We start from the raw sequence: 15,091 nt of genomic DNA, 5'->3' as shown, positions 1-15,091 counted from the left end.
CTCAAAACTCACCTCTTTAAAGATCTCCTATTATACTACTTTTCTGGTCTTAATCTCTTGTTAAAAACTGCTATAGAGCAACCTGACACAAAACCATGTAGATTTTCGGGAAACTCTTCCTCTCATCTGAGCGAGCTAGCTGGAGGGCTAGCGAATCAGTGAAGCCCGGAAGTGAGGCGGGTAGCACAAACAGCTAACAACAGCTAGCCATCGTTTTAATGTGTTTGTTCGTTTCGTTTTGCGAGTACTCACATGCATCAACCCTTGTTGACTGCTCGACACCATGCTCGACACTCTCTGCTAAAAATTGTGCTCTTATGGTCCATAAATATAAATAAGTATGTCTATCTATGTTTATGCTCTAAAGAGCTGTCCCATCATTTCCGGCTTTCGTATTTTTTCGGGCCACAATACAGATTAGCGCCGCCTGCTGTTGTGGAGACATTACAAGCGCGGGACGTACGGAAAATAAGCAGTCGTCTCGGTGTGTTTTTTGGCCGCGACGGAAAGACTGGAGCTTCCTGAAACGGCGACTCCAGTTTTTGGGTAGTCGGAACGTGTCGGCCCGATAATCGCCGTCGTCAAAAAAAAAGACAAATCTGTTTGGTGTGTGCCGTGACGTCGGCCGACGTAGAGGTCGTCGGGCTTGTTTTGAGCCTGTCGGCCGCCGATTGAACATGTTCAATCGGCGGCCGACCGTCTTTCATTTGGAGCAATTTGATTGGTGGAGGACTAGCGAATCAGTAGTCTGGCATGACCACTTCCGCCAGCGTCTATTCGCTTGCGTCGAAAAGCTACGCTGCCCTGACACAGCCCCCTCCTTTTCCGGTTGCTGGCTTTATCCCCCTCAAATTCGGAAACAATTCGCTCACAGTCAACCCGTGTGCTTATGTGCAGCGCTCTCTCTCTCACACACACACACACACACACAGGGTGTGGGAAGTCACATTATTGTAGACAGAAATAAAGTGTGGCGATACTTCGGCGGTCCGGGACGCATCCTAGCTTAGCCTAGCTGTCCAACTTCATTGTACAACTACCCCCGGGCAGAAATACCCTCATAAACTCTGGAAAATGAAGCGTGGGGGTTTGAATTGAGCACCGGACCTTATAACCAGCTAGATTAAGATCCGCCGTTCCCTTTCTTTGGTGAATTAGGGACTAAGCAGCGGTGTTTTAGCGACGGGGAAAGATTCCAACGGCTTCCACTATCACCTAGCAACTTACGGCTACTTGCTGCAGTTGGTGTAGCGCTCACAACGTCAAAACCCTGTTCTGCCTGTAAACAGACGGACTACGGCTCTGACTACAGCGATAGGAGGTGGTGACATAAGTTCTCGAATGCTATAATTTCTACTCGACCGCCGTAGCCGTCCTCTCAACCGCCGATGATAATGTTACCAGAGATAACACTACGTGGCAAGTTAACTCCGGTTAAGTTATCCCGTGAGCTCCTCGGGGGCTAAAGTGTATGGTGTCTTGACATGCTGGTTAGAAAGCAACACACTATGTATATTCCTTTTGTCTTTAATAGTTTTTGTGTGGCGTTTGCGGGTTTAGCCATTTCTCTGACAGTCTCTGGGCGTGAAGACGTTCCATCAAAATAAGTCCCCCCCCCCCCCGCACTATTTTGCAGGACACCGCTGCTGCTTCCCGGAGTTAGCCCCGCCCTAGATGATTGTGATTGGTTTAAACAAATACAAACAGGCTAGCCCAGTTTCCCCCGGTTTCCCCACCCGAATAGACGGCTCTAAACGGAGTGCTTCCAGACCATACTACTTGCTGTAGTTTGGTCTGGCTTTGCGAGACTAGCGAATCAGTGAAGCCCGGAAGTGAGGCGGGTAGCACAAACAGCTAACAACAGCTAGCCATCGTTTTAATGTGTTTGTTCGTTTCGTTTTGAGAGTACTCACATGCATCAACCCTTGTTGACTGCTCGACACCATGCTCGACACTATGCTCGACACTCTCTGCTAAAAATTGTGCTCTTATGGTCCATAAATATAAATACGTATTTCTATCTATGTTTATGCTCTAGAGAGATGTCCAATCATTTCCGGCTTTCGTATTTTTTCGGGCCACAATACAGATTAGCGCCGCCTGCTGTTGTGGAGACATTACGTCCCGCGAGCGTACGGAAAATAAACAGTCGTCTCGGTGTGTTCTTTGGCCCCGACGGGAAGACTGGAGCTTCCTGAAACGGCCGACTCCATTTTTTGCGTAGTCGGAACATGTCGGACTGGTGTGTCCTGGCCTTTAGGCCTTCGAATCGGCCTTCACAGGCTATGGCCTTCATAGACCGCGTCCTTACAAGGATGCGGCCCCTTAAATAAGACACAGCCAGACAGTGCGTATTTTTGCAGCACTCCCTTTTGACCTTTCTAATACAACTATCCTCCATACCACCGAGGTATATTGCAACTTCCTGGATGTATTGTACACATTTACTGTATATAATGTACAGAAAAAGAGAAGGAGAGAAACGTACAGCATTATCAAAATGTAATCTCTGCAAGAGGTAGCAGTGGCGACAATCGATATGTATTCAGTCAGTCACCAAAGTAAAGCCGTGAAAAGCTGCTCTATTCTTTCCAGGATGCCTTTCTTCCTGTCTCCTAACAAAGTAGGCTAATGGTCGCTAGGTGAGGCTGGCTAATGAGATCATCACGATGACAACTCTACCTGACACTCCTTCACAGACCTGTCACCTGTACAAAGGGATATTAATGCATTACTCACCACCATTGTGCTTGCCGATGATTCATAAACAAAGTGGTAAGGTGGTAGCATAGATAATGCTGCATTAGCAATTGACGCTAGTCTCGGCTGCCACAACTATTTCCATTTCGAATACACAACACCATTGGTTTGTGGCGTCAGTAAAGTTTTCGTCAACCTAAATAACAACGTGATTTTGATAGAACATTTTACTCGTCTTTCTTTATAGGTCCATGGTCTAGACATTTGAAAGGCGACGGACAAAATGTAGGCTAGTCGAGGGAAGTAACAAGTCAGCCATGTAAGCTAATAGAGCTCAGTCCTAGACTATTAACAACCACAATATTCTCAACAAGGTAAAACAAAATTTTGAGTTCACTTCTGGTACACTCAGTTATCCCTTTTGTACTTACACAACGCTTCTCGAAATGATCCAGGAAACCATGTCTGTCTTTTGGGCAGGCCTGTGTCAGAAGAAGTTAGCCTCCGTGGTTTAGCTGTACCGCTGCAAAGTTATTCAGCCCAAAACTTCGATGAGCGAATCCAGGAGCAGTTAGATATCTCGCTGTACATCAGTCCAACAACATGTCTGAAAAACGTCCTATCTCTTTACGCTGTGTTTGCAGCCATACCTAAGCGATTAAATATATATCCAATTCCTGTTGTTTTAATCTATTATTCGCTCCAGGTTTCCGCCTTCTTCCTTCTGTCTCCACTTAACTCCTCAGTTCGTGACATCAGACTGGTAGGCCTACTTAGATAGCCACTGCCGTTTCCAGGAAAAGAACAACCCTCCCGAGTCTCTTATTGGCCAGTTAGGTTTATTTACAACACATGCAAACTCTCATTGGTTGCCCACGTTTGCCCATGTGACTTTTACGTTTGACAGAAGCGATGGAATTACAAACTCAGCGACCTGTGCTCTGATTGGTCTGTCTTCAATTCGTGGCAAATTCTGACCAAAGGGGAAAAGGAGCAATGTGGTTCTGAAAGCATTGTTGTTAGGGAAGTATTTTCCTAGCATGGGATTGGAAAGTGACCTTGTTTTATTGTCATGTCATTCAGTGTGGACGGATTCAGACATAAAAACGATTTAATTGTTTTAAATTACCTGTAGGCCTACGTGGCTATTTGAAAACAAGCGTCCACATTCGCGACCCTTGTCGGAAAAAAAGTCAGGAAAAATGAGTGTTCATTATGACCAATACAATTCGGCTATAATAGGCCTACATAAAATACAACAAATCAGTTCACGAAAGCCATCCCAGGACCAATATTCTTAATCAAGTATTTTTCTAAAGGCTATCTTAGTCAGTGCACTGTTGACATTTTGCAATAGGGGATCCTAAAGACATTATTTGTTACATTTTGTCACAAGGCTTTGAAACTGTACTGAAGCAACAGCAAAATACTGAGATGATCGAGAAAAACAGTGTAGGCTATACCTGGAGTACAAACGCTGGGGACTTTCTTTCTCCTGCGTCATTACATATAAACCACAGCATTCTTTAAGTCATAATCATACTCATAACAGTTATAGTTCTTGGCTGAAAGAGACCCCATCTGTGAGCTTGAGCATGCCTTTCTCTTTGTGTATGCATGTCCATCTGTGTGTGCAGATAGATAATGATATCTGAGCACATTAATGTGTGTGAACTGGTAGTAGGCTATGTGTACAACTATTAGCTTGTGGCTTTATATATGTAGGAATGTGCATGTTTGTGACCACATGCATCTACGTACAGTATGTGTGTTTTGTGTACGTATGATGGGAGAATGTGTGTGTGTGAAGGGGGGTTGGATTCATAGCTACTTGTTATTCATGAAGGTGGCTGCGGCAGTGTGCAGCAGCATGAGGGAGATTCCCAGTAGAGTCTCTCTGGTCACACACACTGCCTGTCTGGGACAGCATAACACTAGCACAGCTGAACTGAAGACACATCCACACCAAAAAATGCCATCAGAAACATATGCCAATAAAACAAACGGAGCAAATAGATTTTTTGGAAAACATTAGGTATCACATCATTGCTGCTAAAGAGCATGTGCATGAATCAGTTACATAGACAACACACAAGGTGACATTAAAGGTGGAGTCAGTGATTCTGGAGAACGCTTGTCAGAATCCCTTTTTGTCAAAATCAGTGAATCTGCTACCTGTCCATACTGTGTGTGTGCAGAAAAAAATGGGTGAGGGTTAACCAGGGTTTACAAAGTGTATAACAAAGTGGGCCCGCTGTAGCAACTACCCATTTACAGAGCCCGAGCTGTGTATTAACATTGTGTTTGTTTTTTCAGCGCAAACACACTGTACGAACAGGTAGCGTGACTGTGAGGAGATATTTACTGATTGTGAAAAAAGATGATTTTGACAACAACGTTTCCAGAATCTTTTCCACCTTCAGTAACTTCAACAACATCATCTTGCGTTGTAGTGTTTTGTTCAGCAGTTTCCTTTATATTGCAATATTTCAAAATTAAAACACTATGCAGATTTTTATAGTATTCTACAATGCCAGGAGAATCATACATCCCATTCATTTTTCTAACTGGGACATGACAACAATCTCTGTCAATACCTCCAAGGTGTCCTGCTGTCACGACTCCAGCCAGCTTCTGATTTGATTATTCTGTTTGCCACATTTTTGCTTTCCATTCCACTAATTATCTTGCTCATTGCTTTTCCCTCCCACTTCCTTCCCTGCATCTCACTCCAGACAGGCAGTAGGTCATAGATGTCTATACACTGCCTGTTCTTTGCTTCCCCGGACTCCTGCGTCTGCTCCCTGGTTTTCCTATTGGACTGACTCCCAGGTTTTAAACGTTGCCTGTTCAATGTAAATATCCTTTGGCCAGATTGAGGAAGGAGCTTCAGTTGATAGTGTATTTGATGTATTTGCATTGTATATGTATTGTTGTTTTGTTTCTCGACATAATTGCAAATGAGGGTCACCCCTCAATGATATCTCGAGTGTAAATAAAGGTTAAATAAATAACTCTTTCTCCAAATTACAGTGAAAGCTGCTTGAAATATGATGCAACATTTTCCCCTCCCTATTTGAACTCTATCAAATTTGACCACCTGACCGTTTGTGTTTATATTCCATCAGCCAATGTAGTGATGCACAGATGGGTATCATTCCATCTGTATGCAATACACAGTTTACACCTGCCTGTGTTTTTACATTGTTCTCAACTGGGCTGCCAAGATTTGATTTTTGGTCAGGGTGAACCGACGTTTAGGAGGAAAGAGAAACAGTTATTTCCCTTCAATTGTTTAATCTCTTTCACACCAGAACCACCTCAGCTCTACTATTTTTCTTATTTCCTACTTTGTCTTATGAGTCCTCTGTACACTCAGCTTATTTATCGGCCAATGGTTTTCATTAATTTCTATATACTATGGAAATTGATACTCTATCTAGTGTCAATACTAGTTTTTCAATGCAATAATGAATATAATGCGGATTGCGTACAGGCTGATTTTTAAAATGTGCATTGCTTTATGTTAAACAATAGTATAAGTGACAAAGATGGATGCAGTTATTTTTTTCAATGTCGTGAAATCTTAGTTGATATATCGCATTATTCCGTTCGTCATACAATGGAAAACAAGGTATGACTAGAAGAGTTTTAGTCATTTGTAGGAAATTAGGAAAAACCTGGTGTGTTACAGCATCTTTATTCATTTCATTAATGCTATAGTGATTTGCACAAGGTGCAAGGTGGTTTACTGAAGGTTAACTATTTTGCATAGGTTCCCTTTGTACACAGAACATAAATGCAGAGAAACTGTCACATGTAGTAATTTGAAGTTAAGTGTAATGCTGAAACTGAAAGAGAATAAAACTCAAAAATAAAATAGACAAATGTTTTTTCAATGAAAAATTACAACTTAAATATTTACATTTGATTAAAGTGGAAATTAGAGTTCATGAATGATCTGCTGCTGCAATATATTTGAACGAGTGGCCCTTTGTCTGGACATATAGGCCTTTACGACACAATAAATGCTACATGCCTTACTTTTCTCTGTCGGATAATGTAGGCTAGCTAAATATAAACTGTAAGGCTAAAAAAAATAGAGTGATAGGCTATTTGAAGTAGCACTAGAGCGACCAATTGTAGACGTACTATTTAAGTAGTAGGCTAATAGAAGCACTAGTTGTCAACACTTTGCTGTTCACAGTAGGCCTAGTCTTGGCAATTTTACTAGTACGAGTATTTTTCAAGAAAATAGTACTGGTAGGGATCAATTGAGCGGAGTGGGCTACTCTGATCCGAGCGGAGGGACACAGTCGTTCTGCGTCTGTGAATGCCTCAGGATCCAGCGGAGAAACACAAGTATGGATGGCGGTGGTGATGCGGTTTAATGTTCCACCGTTTTTACACAGTGAGAGAAAAGAGACTGACGCCTGAGCGGGGGGAGCGAGACTGCAACAGATTTAAATCCCCCGGGTCGGGTTTTCTCGGTGTTTAGCAAAGAACGACTTTTCCTTTTTTATTTTCTTTGTACCGTTGGATTATTTTTGAGCTGGTTTTAATGTCGTAAATGACAGGTCGGTGGTAAGGGCGTCGTTGTTGGGAAGTTTTTTCGCGGGGGGGGTGGGGGGTTTGACCAGCAAAGGGGCCATGGCAGTCGAGGCTCGGCCTGAGCTGGTCGGGAAGCGGTTCCTCTGTGTGACCGGGGACGAGCCGCCGGAGATAGGCGACATCGCTCGCTGGCCGTGGAGGTCCGGCGTCATACGAGCCGTGAACCACTGTGACAGCGACAACCCCGACCTGACGGTAAGCACCGCGCTGATACAGTCCTCCTCTCTGCTCTGTTATGTGCAATGCAAACGGTAAAAATCTTTGTGGTTGGTGGCTAGACAGCTAGGCAATTTTGCGGGCTTGCCAGGCCGAAATTATTTTGTGGATGGATCTCTTAAGGTTATTATATAGGCTAGGCAAGAGACTAGGGCTATAGATCGCTTGTATGTAAGCTCTTCCAACAAAATCATTGTAATTGTTGCATGTAGCCTATTAGTTGACTAGTAATATGACCGCGTAACAAGCAAGTTATTGGAAGGCAAACTAGCCTACCAGCAGGCGGTTATGGTAAGCAAACTGTTAGTGTTGGTCCAGACAAAATTCGTTAAACGGCTGATTATTCAAACGTAGTCTATAGGCTATAAACCAGTTACAATGGATATTGGCTAAGACACACCTCCGTGTTTTCATGTTTAGTTGGTGCTGATAATGGACAAACCATAGAACTCTTATCTATGGACACTGTATTTAAGCCATAAGGGTTTATATACGGCGTTATAATAAAGTAATCAAGTTGTCATCGAGGAAAACAACAGTAATGTAACCTGATATCGTGTTGTCCTCTCAGAGCGACAGCAAGAAGGCATGTGTAGGAATTTGAGTCCCGAGCACGAGCAGCTAAATGCTTTAATCTGTTGTATACTGCAAATCAGCTGACAGACAGAGGTAAGACTAGCTTTCTAGATTCACCCCGCGTTACCCAGCCTTTATGTTGAGCTGATCCTAATTACCTCGTGGTTATTGGTCACAGTCCACGTCATTTAAGCGTAGCCTAGTGATCGACAAGAAAGCGCCTTCAGCCTGCTGACCCCCCCCCCCCCCAGACTGGAATGCTAGGACTTGTAAAAACATAAAACTGAATTGCTGAACAATGGGCAGCTGTCTTCGTGTGTAGAATATTGTCTGACATTTTAAAGCAGCTCCTTGGTACCACCTTTCTGAGCTTTCTGGAGCAAACCTAATTTCTGCTTGAGGTGTGACTATTGCATTCTTCATTTATAAAGTCTGTGGGCAGACAATCTTGGCACAATACTGGTCTGTAAGCTATTTTCATTATGGGCTTACATGCCAAAACCAGCAAACAATGAAATATTTGCCCTGACAAGCCCTTAGCTGGCCTACACAGTCCCGTCTCACTGTGCAGTGTGCCTGTTCACGCTTTTCTTTTGTTCACACAATCCTCCTGTCTACAGATAACTGGTCAAAGCCCAGCACAGTGATTGGATTTGGGTTTACATAAGTGCTATTGCATTAGGACAGTGATATACTGTATAGGGGATTTGTGTGTGTGTATTGTAAAGCATAAATTGAGGCCAGCATACAGTACATGTCCCAGGTCCTTGTTGCATTTTTTAACTACTCACTTATGCTGCATACCATGCGTTAACATCAAGTTATATGGTTCTTTGACAGGAATAGTGATGTGGCATAATTTGCACTCTGGACCTGCTATTGTGGTCTTCTTTATTTATTAATAATACATCAGTCCTATAGTGTCATAGCTTAATGTCATGTCTAAATCCAAGTTCCCCGTGTCTTCACAGCATATTGCATGTACTTGGCCTAACAAACATGCTCACAGCTTGGTAATTCCCTTGTAAAATTGGTCCTTGTGTGTGATGTGATTTAAGCAGTGAGTAGTGCTCTGGTTTAATTCCATACAATGGGGCACAGTGTCATTAGCAAGAAGCTTAACTAGCTGAGTGAATACTGTGGAGAAGGATTGGAGATTAGATTAGAAAAAAAGTGTGTCAAGCCAAGCTGTCAGGCTTTTTGTCAAGTGTCTGTGGTCAGATAGGCCAGTAGAGCAACATACTGGGTATTGCAATGGCTCATAGCTCTATATCTTTGTACACAATTATTGCAATTTAAATGAATAAAAGAGTTAGCCTGGAAATCCAGACCCTGATATCTTGAACGATAGAGGGTCTGGCCACGATCAATAGTAATTTCCAACTCAAGGGGCGGCTCCTACTCGTGCATTTCAAATGCCACTGCACGCAGTTGGATAGCACTACAACCAATCAGAGCGATGCACAAGGTGAAGTAAGCCCCTTTCGTTTAGCGAACAGCTGTTAAACTGTTAAATTAAACGTTTGCCGTTGTCGGTCGGCAAAACAGAACATTCCACTTACTTGCTAATGAAAGATTTGAGTGCCGTCTTCCAAATCGTTAAGGGTCGAGGCCAAAGCAGTCTCAAACTCACACAACATATCAGCAGCCATCTTTGATGTTTACTATCACGGCTGGTTTTCTTGATAAAGCTTCAACTGAGCGTGTCCAGACCAACACGCGCCAGCGCCTAGTGGCAGGTCTGGGTATGCCAGGCTATAAAAGAGTATGACTAGGGCTGAATTTTTTTTTAGAATTTCAAAGCGCAAATGCATTTGGAAACATCATGATTAACAAATAGCAAAGGCTGCAAGAATACAGTGCGTTCCAAATTATTATGCAAATTATATTTCTCAGATTCATTTCATTCATATCATTTGTTGAATTTGCAGGATGTGAAGGTCATATTTATTGAAATCAAAAGCTATTTCAATCAAAAACATCTTAACAGGCCAAGTTACATGTTAACATAGGACCCCTTCTTTGATATCACCTTCACAATTCTTGCATCCATTGAACTTGTGAGTTTTTGGAGAGTTTCTGCTTGAATGTCTTTGCAGGATGTCAGAATAGCCTCCCATAGCTGCTGTTTTGATGTGAACTGCCTCCCAACCTCATAGATCTTTTGCTTGAGGATGCTCCAAAGGTTCTCAGTAGGGTTGAGGTCAGGGGAAGATGCGGCCACACCATGAGGTTCTCTCCTTTTATGTCCATAGCAGCCAATGACACAGAGGTATTCTTTGCTGCATGAGATGGTGCATTGTCATGCATGAAGATGACATGTCAAATGTGATGTGTTCAGGCCGGCTCAGTAAAAAAACTTGTTTTCCCAGCAATATAAAATAGATAGTAAAGATGGAATTATGACCTGTTTAATGTCCTATCTTGAGCTATGATCATCAGCAATTAAAGCAATAATACTACAAGTTCTATTTCAACAAAATAATAGAAAAGTATCAATAGTGATATAAATTAAGACTTGGATCGTTATCGGTTGACTGGTTTACCATGGACATCCCTTATACTGTATAAATGTACATCATACATTTTATGTTTTTTTGTGATATCCCAGTTAAGTTTATTTTACATTTTTTATCATTTAATATTACTTTTAATAGTTCCGGGACGTTGGAGCATCGACCGATTAATCGATTATTAAAATAATCGTTAGTTGCAGCCCTACTTCACAGTATGATGATCACGCTTCAGTTTCTTTGAAATATCTAATGTTTTCATACCTTGTCCAAGGTATTGCACTATTTGGCGCTTTTCGTCAGCAGAGAGATCCTTTTTCTTTCCCATATTGCTTGAAACATGTGGCCTTCTTAATAATGTGGAATGTCCTTCTTAAGTAGATTTCCTTTGATTGGGATCACCTGGCAAACTAATTATCACAGGTGTATGAGATTGATTTCAATGATCCAAGGCATCCTGAGACACAATATCATACATTTTATTGAAAAACTAAAAATTAAATGTTTATGACACTTCAATCCAATTTGCATAATAATTTGGAACACGGTGTATACTGTATAAATATGAATATACAAAATGCAGCGTGCCTGAACCAGTGTCCAAAATGCTTTGTCAATGGTTTTGCTAAATGAATGCTGTCCTCCTTGTGAGACACACATGCTCACCAATCATTAGTGGCCCAAGGTGTCTGTGATACGCCCACCAACAACAAACTCCTCAAGTTGTGGTGCAGAAAATAGTCTCTGCTAGTAAGTGTACAGCTTAAAAGCCCAGTAAAGGCAGTTAGGTTAATGAAGTACTATTTTAGAGTGGCTTGTGGTGGTTACTCTGTATGAAAGGCGCTCACATACTGTACGCTAACGAACACGCTAATATGATAAAGAAGAGTTTCAAAAACTCCTCCAACCGCTGGATTTAAGATATGCAATTTCCTCCGGCAAACACATCAGTCTATTTGACTTCACATGACTGTATGGTTAATGTAGAATATAGGTGAAGACCTATACAATACAAAGTGATTTGTGGTCATGCAGGATAGCCAACCATTGCGATGCCTCATAATGTTGCCGTATAATTCATCACGATTCCAAAATCTATGGAGTTAAGGTACGGCCACACCAAACGCGTTAGGCGCGGTAGAGGCGTAGAAAATCGGCATTTTTGCTTAGGGAACCATTGGTTTAGGCGCGTTGATGCGTTACTCGCGGTAAAGCGGTGTGTTGGGCGCGGTAGCCGCGTTACCAGCGCGCCTACCGCACCAATGCATCAACGCGCAAGTTCAAGAAATGTAACTTTTTACGCTCCAACGCGTGACGCTTAGCCGCGATAGCGGTACGGTGGGAGAACAGCGTGTACACAGAGGCTGAGAAACACCGAGGAGGAAATGTATTTGCGGGCGGCTGGTGCTGTATGAAGCCGCTCGGGGTTAGAAGACGTGGGGAAAGTGAGCCAGGAGAATGGACTTCCTGGTTAAATCAGTGAATATGTGCTTTAGCCAATGAACCAAGTTAGCCCCGGTCGGATAGCATTAGTTAACTCACCCGGTTGTGTGCGGCCACCACCTCTATATAATGAACCCAAACATAACGGCTAAGTCCGGGGAACTTTCACGACAAGTACAGCGAAGCACCGGTGTTTATATCTACGCCAGCCACGGTCCCGTCACAGCCAGGTTGGGTAATGTAGGCTGCTTGCCTTTATTTTGTACTGCAGTGCACACAATGCTGCTGTAAATGTGTTTGGTATGGTGCTGCCTTGCTGTTTGTGTTCTTTTCCGAGCGGTGTGAATCTGCAATGCTGTTTTAAGGCTATTTGTTCCGTTCAGTTGCTGTTTAGTTGTCTTTTGGCACAATTGTTGGCCGTGTTGTTGTTGTTTTTGTGCGGACATGATCGCTGTTGTGTCGGGTCGGGTCTGATCACAGCCATGGTTGATTAGGGGAATAAATATATCGGGGGGGGGGGGGACATTAGCTGGGTAGGTGCGTTGGGCGCGTTGAACCATTTTCTGACACAAAATGACCAAGCGCCAGATCAGGGGCCTCATTTATAACAGTGTGCGTAGAAACCATCCTAAAACATTGCGTCCGCACAAAGCCAAAAATGTGCTGCGCAAAAAAAAAAATCAGATTTATAAAACTGTGCGGCGCACACCTGCACACAATCTTCCCTTTATAATTACCCACCTGCGGTGAATTGTGCGCAGACGATCTCCACCCCGTGTCATCCCACTTCACCTCCCAGTTTCATCCCATAATCTACCATACATGGCGAATGCTAAATAGCTCCTGAATATGATGACGCTCTTAATAAGCACGGAATTTTGACTGACATGAATAAAAAAGGGAGGCAACCGGCCGCAAAGAAAGTGGCTGGGAAGGAAGAAAGCCCGTGATGTGCATGTGCTGCAGTAGCCTAACTGTCACACAAACGCACACTTGCTTATCATATCTTGCATCATGGGAATACCCGGCCAATAATGGATATAATATGGACACAAAAGACGATCAATTTCGGATCTTTGTATGGTTTTATAAGTCCCCGAAAAATGTTCCGGGATGAATTGAAAAGCTCCTGTAAGGGTTACGATGGCGCAGAGGACAGCTGATTTGGCACAACACAGCTGTTCGCTTCCACGGGGAAAAATAAGGAACTCCGAAGTTCTGACCGTTCAAAAGTTATTAAAGCATCAACAGCAAAGCAGCGTTCTGTATCGTGCCACAAGCTCGGTGCCAGGCAGTACATTGGGATTATTAATGTTGTTTTTGATGGTGTGTTTTTTAGAACGAGTATTCGAATAATCACTAGGAAAATTCCATCTGCTCAAATGCACAACTTCATTTTCTAACCTTTAAGGTGCCTTCACACTTTACACGATGGACACAATGAATGCCGTAAGATTACATACAAAGTCAATGTACAAGATGCTTTTACACATGAACGCACATCAAGCGGTGCGATGAACATGTTGGGCGTGGCGCAATGTCACATTCAACATGCCCAACACTTCAAACACATTCATTGCTTGAAATTGAAGATATTGAAAATTTCACGTGATGTTGCGTCACCACAGCCAATCAGCGTTTAGATTCTCCTGACGTCTCGACCTTGGACTTCTGACTGAAGGAAGCCAAAATGCTGCCACGTCTGCTATTTTAAACTGGAAGGTGCACACTCTATATCAATGGTCTGTATGCTGCAGTGGAGCTGCTGCCATGGTAACTTTACATAAAGGAGCTGTGCTTGCTAGAGGTGAGGTCCTATACGTAGTGATGTGGCATGTCAAACAAGCAAAGACGTAGATTACTCCCTGTGCTGTTTAAAAAGACTATCACCAATCATTTCTCATCTCATTCAGGATTTGAATGTTCACACATGAAACAGATGATCAACTGTCTCCCAATGCATCATGGTTACTTCCCTACTTATAGATGAACATTCAGACTAAGCAGAGAGTCAGTAGAGCTGTGACATACTGAACATCTAAGGAGCATTGTCATTCCCCTTGCAGACACATTACTACTTGGGGGGCAATGAAACCAGCTGAAAGAAAAAAGAAAAAGCTTAGCAGTACAATCCTATGCTGGCCATAAAACTGCCACACTCATCTGGATTCCCAGTGAATGGAAAGAGCAAGGCAGCCAGGTCATTGCCTGTGTGTGTGTGTTTATGTGTGTGTGTGTGTGTGTGTGGCTGTGTGTGTTGCTGGTTTGTTTTTTAGGGCTGTGGCCTGAGGTTCATCTCTGCGTGGCTAATCAGCAGAAAATGACAGGCTGTGACCGTGGAAGAACCTTCCACATACACAATCCATACATGGTTGTTGCAGTGCTGCAGTTCCGCCAGCGTAGAAAGCTTTCTGCTGGGTTGGTTGTGAATGCATACAAGCATTGATCAGACTACAGTCTTTATTACAGCTTAAACATGAAAATAAATGTTCTTTGAAATATTCAGATATAGTCAGATGTGTGTATACCAAATGAACAGAATGATACGGAATTATTCCTAGAAAAAAGCTAAGCCCTGGCAATAAACACTTACTTGTCTGGATTTCAGTTGGATAGTATTGAATTATGAGAGGGAAAATGATAGTCAAATATGTGATTAGCTGCCAAAATAGGCAGGAATATCAGATGATTATTATTGTTAATCAGGATTATGTGTTAATATTGTGATGAAATCCTTTTTCTCAGCAAGATGTAGTAACAAAATGACTTTTTTAAATGTTGTTATACATCTGTCTTTTGTCTGTAATAAGTGACATTAGAACAGTTCATTGATTTGAAATGAAAAAAGTTGTGTGTAGAGTGGTTTCATAATGAGTCTTCATTGAACTAATTGATATTCACATAGTAAGCAACAGTATTATGTGCTGTCCTGGTTATGTGGGGTTTGGGTAGCACGGTAACTAGATACACTTAGTGTTAGTGGTTTGTTTCCTGGTGCCTAAGGAAACAAAATGTAATATGAAGCCAAGATG

The 15,091-nt window shown here is 42.6% G+C and overlaps 2 protein-coding genes across 2 annotated transcripts in view; one reads left to right on the top strand and one right to left on the bottom strand.

Moving 5' to 3' along the window:
- Positions 1-3,451, bottom strand: part of reep3b (receptor accessory protein 3b) — a 29,366-nt gene extending 25,915 nt beyond the window's left edge. The window contains exon 1 of the mRNA XM_080048898.1: positions 3,132-3,451. Coding sequence (XP_079905024.1) covers positions 3,132-3,163 — 32 coding nt within the window. The 5' untranslated portion in view covers positions 3,164-3,451. The remainder of the gene's footprint in view (positions 1-3,131) is intronic.
- Positions 3,452-7,350: 3,899 nt separating this feature from the next.
- Positions 7,351-15,091, top strand: part of jmjd1cb (jumonji domain containing 1Cb) — a gene marked incomplete at its 5' end in the record, with an annotated part of 158,126 nt that continues 150,385 nt past the window's right edge. Inside the window, one exon of the mRNA XM_080049193.1 lies at positions 7,351-7,506. Within this exon, the coding sequence (XP_079905319.1) occupies positions 7,351-7,506 (156 nt within the window). The remainder of the gene's footprint in view (positions 7,507-15,091) is intronic.

The sequence above is a fragment of the Ammodytes marinus genome (assembly GCF_949987685.1).
Source record: "Ammodytes marinus genome assembly, chromosome: 20".
Taxonomy (NCBI): Eukaryota; Metazoa; Chordata; class Actinopteri; order Uranoscopiformes; family Ammodytidae; genus Ammodytes; species Ammodytes marinus.
This window is presented reverse-complemented; position numbering and strand designations above follow the sequence as displayed.